The sequence below is a fragment of the Gavialis gangeticus genome, unplaced genomic scaffold (genome assembly GCF_001723915.1).
Source record: "Gavialis gangeticus isolate Ggan-Ray unplaced genomic scaffold, GavGan_comp1, whole genome shotgun sequence".
In the NCBI taxonomy this organism is placed as follows: Eukaryota; Metazoa; Chordata; order Crocodylia; family Gavialidae; genus Gavialis; species Gavialis gangeticus.
In genome coordinates, this window is record NW_017728993.1 from 5,884,825 (window position 1) to 5,898,617 (window position 13,793).

At 44.1% G+C, this 13,793-nt stretch overlaps 1 protein-coding gene across 3 annotated transcripts in view; it reads right to left on the reverse strand.

The window, feature by feature from the left end:
* Positions 1–13,793, reverse strand: part of SGIP1 (SH3 domain GRB2 like endophilin interacting protein 1) — a 233,691-nt gene that overhangs the window by 114,522 nt on the left and 105,376 nt on the right. For 2 of the 3 annotated variants that reach the window (XM_019528429.1, XM_019528428.1), the window contains 4 exons: positions 11,846–11,923; positions 10,094–10,150; positions 6,942–6,996; positions 3,988–4,163 (listed from right to left, as the gene is read on the reverse strand). In XM_019528429.1, the coding sequence (XP_019383974.1) occupies positions 3,988–4,163; positions 6,942–6,996; positions 10,094–10,150; positions 11,846–11,923 (366 nt within the window). The remainder of the gene's footprint in view (positions 1–3,987; positions 4,164–6,941; positions 6,997–10,093; positions 10,151–11,845; positions 11,924–13,793) is intronic. The other variant, XM_019528431.1, reaches the window with a different exon arrangement.

Genomic DNA, 13,793 nt, shown 5'->3' on the forward strand with positions numbered 1-13,793 from the left:
TCGTGGTGTGCTGTGACCAGTGGGGTCCCTCAAGGCTTTGTCCTAGGGCCTATACTATTTAACATCTTCATCAATGATGTGGACATTGGTGTCAGAAGTGGACTGGCCAAGTTTGCCAACGACACCAAACTCTGGGGTAAACCATCCACACCTGAGGACAGGAGGGTGATCCAGGCGTATCTGGACAGACTCATAAAATGGGCAGATGAGAACCTGATGATGTTCAACACTGAAAAATGCAAGGTTCTCTACCTTGGGAAGAAAAACCTGCACCACGCATATAGGCTCAGTAGTGCTACGTTGGTTAGCTCTACAGATGAAAGGGACTTGGGGGTCATCGTTGACCACAAGATGAACATGAGCCTTCAGTGTGATGCTGGGGCTAGTAAAGCAAGCAAAATGCTGGCTTGCATCCCTAAATGTTTCTCAAGCAGATCCCAGGACGTCATTTTCCCATTGTACTCGGCCTTGGTGAGGCTGCAGCTGGAGTACTGCATCCAGTTTTGGGCTCCCCAATTCAAAAAGGATGTGGAGAAGCTCAAGAGGGTGCAGAGGAGAGCCACGTGCATGATCAGAGGTCAGGAAAACAGACCTTATGATGAGAGGCTGAGAGCCATGGGGCTCTTCAGCCTAGAAAAGCGCAGGCTCAGGGGTGATCTGATGGCCACCTATAAGTTTATCCGGGAGCTCACCAGGATCTGGGGGAACGTTTGTTCACCAGAGTGCCCCAAGGGATGACAAGATTGAACGGTCACAAACTCCACCACGACCTATTCAGGCTGTACATAAGGAAGAACTTCTTCACCGTCCGAGTCCCCAAGTTTTGGAATAGACTGCCACTGGAGGCAGTTCAAGCACCCACTTTGAATGCCTTCAAGACACATTTGGATGCTTATCTTGCTGGGATCCTATGATCCCTGCTGACTTCCTGCCCCTGGAGCAGGGGGCTGGACTCGATGATCCTCCGGGGTCCCTTCCAGCTCAAATGTCTATGAAATCTATGATTCACAGCAGTGTAGCTGTCCACTTCATGCTAGCTTTCTACATTACTTCTTGGCTTCCACTATATCCATTTTGGGAGTGCCCAAGTCTTGAGCCAGTGTCTTTATCCTAACTCTCTCAAAGACAAATACCTCGCTCTACACAGAGCGCATATAGTGTATTAATTACATGTAGATGTTTTAGTTCAGATATTTAGCTGATCTAAACTAGTGTAACTTCACAGTAGTGAATGGAGGCATGCTGATTTACAACTGCTGAAGATCTGGATTTTATTATCTTTGTATCTCCCCTTCTGCCTTATTTTCTTTCCATTTCATAGTTCATACCTTTCCTTTCTGTGATCAGCATTACGGCAACTTGCACTAAGTCTCACTTGCTTCAGAGACAGTATCAATGAATCAGGAAGCCGCATTCTCCACAGAACAACAAAGCCATCATTCTGCACGATTTACAGTCTCCGCATCTCCCACAACCCAGGAAATGAGAGTCCTACATTGACTCTTGAACTTAGCTTCCGCACACAGAGACATAATACTCTGCTGTCCTGCCTCCAGGCCAGCTGCAGTATCTTTACTATTTCATAACAACTGCGCAAGTCAGCTCACAAGACAAAGATAAACCACAGACCCAGTTCCAACATGCTGCTGTCAAAAGGAAGGACTTCACGAGGTAGCCAATTAACAAACATGAATGTGTTCACAATGGGGCTAAATCCTGCTCCCTCTCAGTCAAAGGCAAAACCTCCCATTGACTTCAATGGGAAGAGGATCATGGAAACCAGGAACCAGACACTCATTTAATTTCACAGTGAGAACAGGTCTCTCTCGCAGTGTACTGAGAGAACACACTCTGTGCAATGAATATTATCCATTCACATTTCAACTTCAGGAACACAAGGCACAGGAAAGCAAATGGGCACATGAGCCTAAAACCTTGCCTTGTTGCTTCACGCTAGTTTTCTGTCAAAACGAGGGGTAGCAATGAGAAAAATGTGATTGCTAGGAACCTACCTAATTTTTGGATAATCTTTTAATGAATACTCATTTACTTGCAAAAAGATACATCAGATATACCAGTAGTTAATGCTCCTTTACCTTCTCCATCATAACATCAGTCCGAAATTCAAAAAGCTTTTGGGCAATTACATATCTAAACGTACAGAATTACTAAATAGGCTGGCAGTGCACATCTGCCACCTCATGAATTATGGATACGTGAGAGTGATTAGAAAGGGTCAAGGACCTTTGAGTGGGGGTCTAAATGCTCGATTTTATAGAGAGACTTTAAATTTTATACAGGTGACCTGCTTTTTGTCATCTGTTTGCTACCTTCAGATGAGAACAAATATTTTATCCCAGAAGCAGAACAAACCAATACTGAGAAAACCTATTGATCTCTTCAGTACACTTACAAAAATAAAATGGAGAAACAGTTAAATGTCCCAATATTTTCCCTCTATAGGCAAACCAATATCCCACCCCATGTATACGCATTGGATTGCTGTGGCTTTGACATAGCAAAGAGATTCCAGAACAAGCTGGGCTGGATTGAAACTGCATAATCATATGGATTTAATATGGGCTCTGAGCCGTGACTGAAAAACTTCAGGAACTACTCTGGTTGCAGCGAGCAACACATGTACAAGTCACTAGCTGGGACAAGGATCATGGTAAAACCTGATGCCAGGCAGAGCACCACCAAAGTCTGGATTTTTTCTTGACACTAACGCTCAGGTGGATTTTAGGGAAGTCTACTTCTAGGAAAAATCAGTGACTTCATTTAGAAGCCTATACCTTCAAAATATTGCATTGACTTGAAAAAAAAAGGAAAAAAACCCAGCAGTTGCAGTTCATTTCACTCCAAACTTGAAGCAAGATACAAGAGTTATGAAACCATGCGCAAATCAAAGCCATGCAAGAGGAGAAACTATGGAGCTTTGTACAGCCAAATGGAGTTGGATGACAAAATAGGGGTTTTGGCAAGCCCTGAAAGAGTTGAATGGCTAACAGAACAAAAATAAAGATGAATTTAAGGAGAGACTGTTCTTCCTTTTAGATATCTAGATTAATCCTTCATTAAGGAATGCACAGGTAACACTGTATTGTCTCAGTTCAGGAAAGGTAATCGCCCAAAACAAGAGGCAGCTCTGATTTATGTGCAGCACAAAAAAAAAAAAATTAAATTATAAGAAAGCACAATAGGGAAAACTAGGGAAATGTTTGAGGCCCAGTTCTGATCTCACTGTCCCCATTTTTATATGTTGCAGTAGTAGCCAGTTCAGTGAATCTCCTGATTTCATCTAATGGAAGAGGTGAAACAAACCTGTGCTATTTCTTACTGTTATAGCACAAATCTCAACTACCCAAGCTTTACAAGGCTTGCATAAGCCCAGTTCTCTCATCCATAGTCATTCTGAATAGTATCTGTTTACATAAATTGCTCCACTGATTTTTTTAAAAGTTAAAACAGTATTACAAATAGTGAGGAAGAATGGCAGGATCTGGTCTGAAGTAAGTTTTGATGCCCAAGGTAAATTTCAGTATAATTAACAGATAGCAGAAGAACGTAAACCTCTTTTGAATACTGGGGATAGCTGGAGTTTGAACTGTCCAGATCATACTGCAATTGTAGCTATTTCCTCTTCATTTAAAAAAAAGTATGCATGTTACTTTTTTGGTTGATTAGAGATGTGGGAAGCTCATTAAAATAAGGTCAATGCACAGAGCAAGTAAATTAGAATAGTTCAGAAATGGTTACGAGAATCTCTGTTATATACTAAAAAGCATGACATTTCTTAGAGTTACTTGTGACTGCTCTGTGGCTAGGCAAAGAAATGTCACATAAACAAGACTATGGGCATAAAAATGGTATTTAACCATGAATCAGTTTGACCCAATAAATATCTTTGCTCACTACTGAATACAATAAACTAAGATAGAATCTGTACTTGCAATTTAGTGAAAGATTGAAACACCAAACACTCACCACTGGAGATGGAGAAAGTGCGATGTTGCCTATTGATGCTTTCAGCTCATCTACGTTTGCTGCGCTTTTAAGAATGTCTTTCGCCTGCAAAGGCTTAATCTTAATGTTAAACTTCTTATGTGCCTCCTCTTCCTCTTCTGATTCACTTGAGGAATAAAAGTGCTTTCCTTTGGTAGGTAGATCACAGTTAAAGAACGTTTTGTTCTGCTGAGAGGTAAGCTATTTTGGACATAGTGGAAACAGTGTTCTTTATGCTCCTAAAGAAGGAAGCCATAAGTCCTATTTTTAAAAATTACATTTATGCTTAGGGCAGAACCCAAGGCCATATCTAGACTGCAAATGTGCTCAGCAGCAGCATCCCCAAAAATGCCATGCAGCTCTGTGCATGTTACCTCTTACACTGGAAATTGTGTAGTCTGTGCAGTGCCAAGGGAAGGTTAATTGTTATAGACTCTCAATGGTATGTCTATAATCTAGATGTGGCCTACATTCCATTGATTTTCAATGAGCTTTAGGCTCTTAAATCACTATTGGAAAGGGAACTTGGGTACTTTTGAATTTTTTACTCCAAAATGTCCAACTACAAAGATAGGTAACAGAGGGCACACATGGGTAACAGAGGATACACATTTTTGCCAAGACTGTCACTCCTATTCTATTTTGTTATTCTGCATAGATAGATATATACACATGTATTATATATGTGAACTGTTGAGTGCTCAAAAGGGTGGGTAAAGCAACATTTTGGGGCAGTAGTAATTAACAACGATGTCTCCTGTTTCCTCCAGTCAGCATTGTACAAGTTTATCACTGTACATGCTAATATGTAGGCAAGATATTTCAATAGCAGCTGACATGGCCTACTAAAGGCAATGCACTGCAAGAGCCCAATTCTTCTGCACAAGTAGGCAGTCACTGTATTGGTGTGTTCCACTTGTAAAGGTTAGCAGAATCCCTGAGAACGCAGTCAGTAAGAGGACGTTCCCAGGTACAATGCCTTCCAATGATGTAGACTAAAGCCAATTTGGTGGCTCTTATCCCACTCACCTTCTCTTCAGCAGGGAAAGATGTAGGTGGAGGAAAGAAAGCCTGGCCAGAATATCTCTTCTGTGTGCCAGTACTCAGCTACAAGGTGAAGCCTGGCATAAAAGGGCAGTTCCTCAGGCTGCTCTAATACAGTGTAGAGATAGTGGCCAGCATGAAGCAGGAGGATAAAGACATCTCCTTTAAGCCCCCTCACATGCAGAGCTCCAGCCAGCACAAGCATACTACAAGACCAAGTCAAGCTTTGCTTGGATTTTCTTTCACATCATGTGCTTCTACCTGCTCCTGCTCATTTCCAATGAAACAAATGAATGGACCGTGACACAGCCTATTAGATTAGAAGAAAACAGCTTGAGGTAACACAATAGGGCTGTGCAAACCTTTGGGTGCCAACTCGATTTGGAGGTGATTTGGCTCAATTTGGTGGCCAAATCTCCAAATCTGAGTCGAATCAGGAGACCAATAATAAGGTCCAAATTGATTCAAAACTCTCTGAATCTTTGGAAAAGATTTGGAGAGCCTCAATGAATCGAGAAGTCCCCACCCCCTGCAGCAGGGAGCTGGAGCTGGGCTCAGAGCAGGCAAGTAGGGGTGGGGAAGGGGGAGCTGAAGAAAGGGGTAGGGGACCATGGGGGGATCCCTGCTAGTCCCATCCCCAGTCCCCTCTGACCCCCGCCTACTCCTCCAGACCCCACTCCATGCCTGCCCCAGTTCCCAGTGCTTTAAATAAAAGCCCTGACTCACTGGGTGCTATCCACAGGGTGGGTGATCCCCACTACCCCTCGCTGCCCCACTCTGCATGGGGAGCTCTGCATGAGACTCCCAACCCCTGCCTGCTCTCCCAGCCCCACCCCCAGCAGCTGCCCCGCCCACCCCAGCTCTGGCCCTTTAAGGAAAAAAAAAAACCTGAAAAAACACTGGATCCTGCAGCAGCCAGCATGGGGCAGTGGGGAATCACCCTCTGCCTGGCAGTACCCAGTGAGTCAGGGCTTTTTTTTTTTTTTTTAAGTGCCACGGGCAGCCATTGCCAGGGCTGGGAGAGCCAATGGGGGATGGGTCTGAGTGATTTGGAGATTTGGATTTTTGGCTGGAGCTAAATCTCCAAATCAGATGATTCGGCCAAATTGATTCGGGACAGCTATTTGAATCACCGAATCAAATTACCGTCCCCTGAAATTAGCCGAATCCGAAGCGAATACTAGCCACTTCACAGAGGCCTATAACACAACGCTTTGTACATTTCTTCGTTACGTTTCTTAGGGGAACCACAGCATGGTTTACAAGTGCAAATTAAACAAAGCAGCAGTACTGCTGTATTTTATGGGTGGGGTCACAGACATTAAAGAGGCTTGCCCAAGTGGCTCTGTAGCAGTGCTGGAAATAGGAGTGAGAGTCTGGAGATGTGGATTCTGCCTTCTAAATACTTCATCTTAATTCCTCTGACTCATGAGTCCATGCTTTAGGCACATAAATTACTCCTCCTTATTCATTCTTTCTTTATAAAGCCAAATTGGGTCCTACATAGAGATGGAAACTGCTTCCTTCCTCCAGCGAATGAATATTCTGCTTCAGCAGCCCTGCCAAGCCAGAGAAAGAGGCTGGAAATCTGCTGCTCTTTGTTGTAAGCATTGTAATCCCATCTGTCTTCAGTGGAGTGCACTGAACATAATTATTTCTCAATGCACTTCCATATCTGCTTACTACTTTCTGTTAATTTCATATGAATAGACGAAGGCAATTAGAAGTGCCTTCTGGTTAACTGTATCAGGTGATTCTCCTTGGGACTTTGCTTTTAACTAGGGAATAATGGTGCACAGAAAAATAGGGGAAACATTTCAGTGACCTTTCCATGAACCCCAGGTCATTTTACAGTTTGTAAGTTGAGATTCAAGGCTAACAATAAAGGATATAGCCTGGTTCTTCTGGTCTGATGCTGTATCCCTCTTCATCAAGCTCAGGTGAATTCTGAATAGGGTGTAAAAAAACAAAGTAATTAGGGTTTTTGCAAAACATTTTACTGAAGAGTAGCATGAGCTATTTTTTGCATGGGGAAAAAAGATGTCAAAGGACTGGTGAAATTAAGCCTTGTCCAAGTCCAGGAAAGGTAGCGCAAGATAAAAAGGAACGCTTGCTTTGCAAGAAGTCTAATATGGCTGCAACTGCTCTTGCTACCACCTATAATACCATGACGCAGTAAATGATAGCGTGGTTAACTTTGGCAGTGTCAGTCAAATACACTGTGCAGAGCTGAGCTGTCAAGCACAAGCATGTGCAGCGAGTTTCCAGAAGTAAGGGCGGAGATAGGAAAAATAATTAAGAGACAAAAGTTCTTTGTGTAAATGTGATATCTTTTATTAAATCAACTAAATCGTTGGAAAAATTGTTCTTTGCAAGCTCTGGGGAACAAACGCCCTTCTTCATGCAGAGGGAGAGTCTGCCTTTACCATGGGTTTGAACTTTAAATTTCTTCTCTGTTCTTAACATTCAAGTCACAATTAACTTTTTTTCCCCCAGTTAGCTTTGATGTCTTCCATACTGCTGGTACAAATCTGTCTCAAATAAATCTCTCCTTATTGCTTAAGGTATTTTATATTTAACGAGTAATGGAAACCAACTAGTTTCTAGGCAATTTTATACAATACAATTAACATGCATATATAAAATATATCCCAGATTAAGGATAGGCTTCAACTACTCATCTGCAAGGTGATAAAATATCTGAATTCATTATTTTTTTCACAAAATCTCATTCTTACAATTGCCAGTTCTACTTTGACAGTAGGACTCACTTCACCACTTAGGGAGGCTCTGTCAGCATAAAAAGTGATTAGTGCTCTATGACAATTTTTGCTGGTTATTGAAGAAGTCTCTCTCGCTTCTGTTGCTGCATGGTACGCAAACAACAGAACCTATTGTCAGTAGAACTGATAATACATAAAATATCATCTAGTTTACGAAGTCAAGAAACAAAAACTAAAGTGAGTGTGTGTGTATGCATGTGTCTGTGCATCCCTGATCACAGTTGTAATTTTTAAGAGCCACAGGCAACTTCCAGAGTGAAGCACACATTGAAAACTATCAGTGTCTTATTAATGTTGTTTTAGTTTAGTAATGACAGTCATTTCCAAGTATGTTTGTTGAAAGAAAAACGGCGGCTAAGTGCAGACATTACACTTCTTCTGGTTTAGGTAACTGGAAACTGGTCTATACTCATATCAAAACTGAAGTTCAGGGCGCATAGACCAGTTTCAAAATGGCAGATCCTGGTCTAAGATAGACCTGGATCCATATAGTATATCAGACTTATTTGAGTTAGGTTGGACAGGACTATTGAATGTCAGTACCAGGTCTGCTCATGAATCAAGGTAGGTTGATGATCTGCCGATATCCCAGAGACCTTTGCGAGGCCTCCTAACCCCCTCCCCCTGCCCCACAGGGAGCCGTCTCTGTCAGCAACAGGCAAGACAGAAGTGGGGAGGAGGAAGAGGAAGTAGGGCTCGTGAGCTGCTGCGGGAGGGGTTGACAGCTGTGCACCCCACGTTCCTGGCCTGAGTCTGGTGGGGTACAGAGTACCCCCATCCAATGCTGAACTCCTGGATGAACCTGCTTCTCTGCAGCTGCAGGGACATGACTGTCCACCCCACCCATCTTCCGGAACTGGAGCCCCGCGCCTGCAAAGAAGCAGCTTCAGCCAGGAATTTGGCGCTGACCCTGGGAGGGAAATCCTGCGAGACCTTCCTGGAGCTGCTGCAGTGCAGGGTCCGGATTGTCCCTGCCTGGTCTCGAACCCCAGGACCCTGTGCTGCAGTGGCTCCTGGAAGGGCTCACAGGCTTTTGCCCCCTTGGAGACAGTGCCAAATTTCTGGCTGAAGTCACTTCTCTTCAGCTGCAGGGACATGGCTGCCCTCCGCCCCCAAAGAACCAGACCCCACATCCGCAGAGAAGTGGCTTCAGCCAGGAATTTGGTGCTGGCTCCTGGGTGTGTGCGGCAGGGGGGACGAATCCTGTGAGCCCTCCCAGAGCTACTGCAGGGCAGGGTCCTGGGGCAGAGACCCTGCACTGCAGTGACTCTGGTCAGGGCTCACAGGATCCTCCGCCCTCCCCCAGAACCAGATCTGAATTCCTGGCTGAAGCCGCTTGCCTGTGCATGCGGGACTCCAGTTCCTGGGTGAGGGGTGCAAACATGTTTCTGCAGCTGCAGAGAGGCTGTTTCAGCTCAGAATTTGGTGCAGCTCTGAGGGGGAAAATCCTGTGAGCCCTTCCCAAAGACACTGCAGCACAGAGTTCCCAGGACCTGGGACATGGCAGGGACACTGTGTCCTACTGCCTGGGGATGGAGGGTGCACCACTGACACCACCTCTCCGAGGCAGCTTGCGAGCCCCACTCCCCACCCCCCAACCCCATTTCTGTCCTGCCTCGGGTGGACCCCTGCCCCCACCCTTGACAAAGCCCAGAGACCCCCATGCTGCTGAGGAGGTCGAGTACTCCTCCCTCCACTGGCTGCCTGCAGCCACATGACAAATGACAGGGCAGCAGAGGAGGCGTGTGCCTGACAGCCAAATCAGGGATAGTGCAGCCATACAGCTGCATTTGGCTACCCTCCGTAATGCCTGGCCTGCTTGGAGGCATGTGGGAGTGCCGCCCGATTTCTGGCCTCAGCCAGTACAGGCTTCTGCCTACGTTCCCCAACCGGAGTGAACATCAGTTCTGTTCATTAGTGGTCCAGTATACACAGCTTAGAGAAATCTGAACTGGTTGGATCAATTCTGCCCCAGGCTTTTTGATGGTCTCTACTTATCCTGAGTGCCTACAGAGCCGCATGGTAACATTTGAACCTGGCTATGGGTGTAAAGGCTTCATGAGATCTCCATTCTTAAGTGGAGACAATGAAATGACAATAAGGCTGCTGAATATGAAGTGTGAACACTGACTGGGGTATCTGAAAACAGTCTCATCTACACAAGGGAGATAAACCTGAAGCCTACAAAGGTATACAAATTCCCTTATCACACAGTACTGCAAGTCTATTACGTAAGGAAGGAAAGTCATTTGGATACTTACATATCGGTCCCAGTCAATCTCTGCGTAAAATCCATTTGGAGCTCCATTAGTTTTCTTCTGTAATACATTTGTAAGCAAAGTTAACATTAAAGAACCAAGAACATCAGAGCATGTCTGTATCTGGTGGGAGCTACTGAAATCTGTCATGTTAGGGCAGATTAGAAAACCTAAACGGGGCTGTTTAATAAGGTTGGATTACCCTGATGATCTTATACAATGCAACAGTCGTGCCATATGAATGACAAAGCTTTCTGTTCAAATAATGTAAAACTGATTCACATACATGTAAGGCAATTCAAAATTCACAGTTCAACAAATGCTTTGCCTTTCCGTTTGATCTTCCACACCACTGTTTTAATGAACTTTGCAAACATTTGTTAACTGAAACCTACACCACTCCTGCGAGTAAGGGAAGCAACAATAATTAATTCACTTGGGTGAGCTGAAGCACACAAACTCCTTTGCATTGATATAGTGCTGCCAAGTTCTGCACGACGACATGCAAACCACTGTTGCTTATAGAGTATAAACAGCTTTCTCACTGCAGCACATGAAGGATTTGTTATTTTTTGAGGCAGACAAGGTGCTTTGGGTTTTTTTGTTAAAAAGAATGCACCTGTAGGGGTAGAAAGGGACACTGAAGCACAAGAGTTAAGACACTGTGCTTCAGCTTGGGTGACACAAGGGATGAAAATACCCTCCTTGCTTAGTCCACCTTTGCTATTTTAGTCTCTCCTCGGAGTTACAGGGCATGCCAGCAGGCACCATTGTTTTTCTGCAGAAACAGAAATTGCTTTCTTACAAGAAGAAAAATTATATTCACTGCAGAAAAGGTGCCAAAATGGTGCAACAAACAAACGAGTGATTTTTTTCTACTTAATGTCAGAGGATGAAAGAGGTTCAAGTTGATCTAGGATCAAATTCTCTTATTGCTAGCCACCAAAAGCAATCCAAAAAAAACAAAAAAAAGCCCCTGTGATTATCACTTATTTAGCAGCCTTTATACTCTCTTAGTAAACTGGAATTCTTAGGTTATAAAACTTTAAGCCAACAAGTTAGTAAGAAACATTAATGCACTTTTTCATATGATAGGGTAGCTGAACGCCATGACCATGTTCAAACAGGAACCACTCCACATTATTTACAGTACAATGGAAAGGCTTACTTTAACGTGGCAACATATCTCTTCTTCACCATAACACAAAAATACTCATGCAGTTTATGGTATACCACATACCTTCAGAAAATGAATCACTTTTCAGATCAACAAACTGTTTATCAGTTTAAAAGAGGTCACACTAAATACATTTATCCATGCTAAAAAACAACATCAGGCAATGCTTTGAGCATTGAAAATGGGTGAATTTCTAATGTAGATACCCATTACAAAACAAATGTTCAAACTTGGGCACATAACCCAATTTCCCTCTGGCTACTAAAAGCTAGCTGGGAGGCAGCCCCCACAGTGAAGCACATTCATGTCCTAGCCAGCCCCGTCACCGTCTACACATGCACTGTGGCGGCGTACATTACTCTTCCATAGGATAGTACTTGAGTCTGGCAGTACCATCCTATGGCAGAGTTAATTAGTTTGCTCTGGCTAGCACCACACAGGTAGACAGTGCCATATTACTGAAGAGCTAAGTAGTCAGCTCCACAGTAAACTTCTCCTGTAGATGCACCCACTGCTTGTGTGTGTGTTTCTTTTGTTTTAAACAAATGGAAGCTTAAAATTGAGATCCGTTTTCTTACCGAAACTTTTTTTCCTCCTTCACACGCACACTCTGGTTTGTTATTGGAAGGTAGCTCATAAGGATGAGGGCTGGGTGGCTGGAATGGATTTTGTTTTTGTAGAAAAAATGTTAAAGTATGGGGTGTTTTTAAACACAAAAAAATTACATGGAGTTAGCATACATACTATACAGGTAAAAAAAAAAGATCAAATTTGGTTCTCTTGAACATAAAATAAATATTGGTTTGGGACACATAAAAGGCTCTATTCAGCAGATAAGAGAACTGGTTGTTACTGAATGAAAGGTCACTATCCTTTGTACCTCAGGATACTGCAGCTCCCATTCTTGCTTTAATAAGTATTAAAAGAGTCTCAGCTTCACATACTATATTCTGTAATACCCCATCTGCATTGTCTGATGGATGACTTCCCCCCCTCTATTTCTGATCGTACAGGCTACCTGCCATCCCATTTCTTTGGTGATAATTTCTTTGGCAATCATCCCTTTACTTTAAGCCTTAAGCTTCCAGCATGCTCAGTGGTATTGTCATACAAAGTATAAACTGGTTGCTACTACTTTTGCATCCTGGATAGTGCAAAACTACATGAGGCTTAAAAGGGAAAAAAGATTTGAAAGGCCAAAAATATAAGACTTATTAGATCAAATATCTGAGCTCAACCAAACGTCCGTGTTTTAGAACAGTGGTGCTCAACCCATCCAGCCTGGTGGGGCTAGATAAGTGTGGCAGAGCCAGCCCATGAGCCAGATCCTGTGCAGTGGCAGTGGGTAGAGTGGATTCTAGGATGTGATCTGGCGTGACCCCACCTGCTGTCCTGGTGAGTGGGGTCATGGGTCCAATATGGAGTGCAGAGCCATGTAATCCAGACTGTGGGGTTCCCCACAGGTCTGTCAGTTTGGTGGTGGGAAAGCAGTGGCAGTATTAATTGTTGTAGCTCTGGGAGCAACAAACAATGCTACTTCTCCTCTGCTGCCAAATTTCCACACTCACAGGGAGCCGCCTCAGGTCAGATGACAGCTCCCTGGGCCAGAGGTTGAGCACCTAGTTTAGAAATATTTCAGTCTTCTTGTATTCCAGATGAGTGCTCTGTTGCCACCCCAGCTCATACCTCCCAGTAGAACGAAAACTGCAACACCAGCGACTTTTGTTACCAGATTCTCCTTCCCCTCCCAATGTTTTTTGTTTGAGCAGCAATCCACTGCAACAATTTTGAGGTCTGATCATATTGTAGCTGAAGTCAATGGGTAGTTTTGATGCTGTCTTCATTAGGAACAGGGCTGGACTTTTTGGTCTAGTACCTCATTCTCACTGCTAGGCTCCATGAAAAGAGGGCATTCCTCGTAGTTCTTTGTTGCTTCAAGAGGTGCAGTGTGGTTATGTCTGTGTATGTGAAGATGAAGATGACAGAGAGAATGCTCCACCCCAGATATCAGAGCCTCTGGGTAAGTTAATTACATTCATATGGGATCTTTGGCTAGGTACAGACGTTGCATGCAAACCAGTATAAGTGATCAGAAACCAGTCTAAACCTGTAGTAAAACAGTAATTCAGTACACGCAGACTAGTTTCATAATGGCAGAACCTAGTCTAAGATAGACCTGGATGGATGTAGTATTAGACTTAGTCGGTCTAGGTTAGAGCAGTATATCAAACTTCTGTCCGAGGTCCTGTACAAAATTGTCTTAGTTTGCTGCCCTCTGGCATCCCAAGCACCCCACAGGGCAATGTGCTAGCCTTGGCTGGTGCTTATTTGCTCTGCGTGAGCTCCAGGTCAGTCCCGCCCTGCCCTGTCGCAGAGCCGTCACAGACGGGAGACAGAAAAACCTTTGCCTCCTGCCTGAGAAGCTGGGGGGTGGGGGAAGGGGAACCAAGTCCCCCATGCCTGGCCCCAGACTGGAGCCAGCAGAGTGTAGTGGTGGTGGTTGGGGGGGGGGGGGGGGGGGGGGGG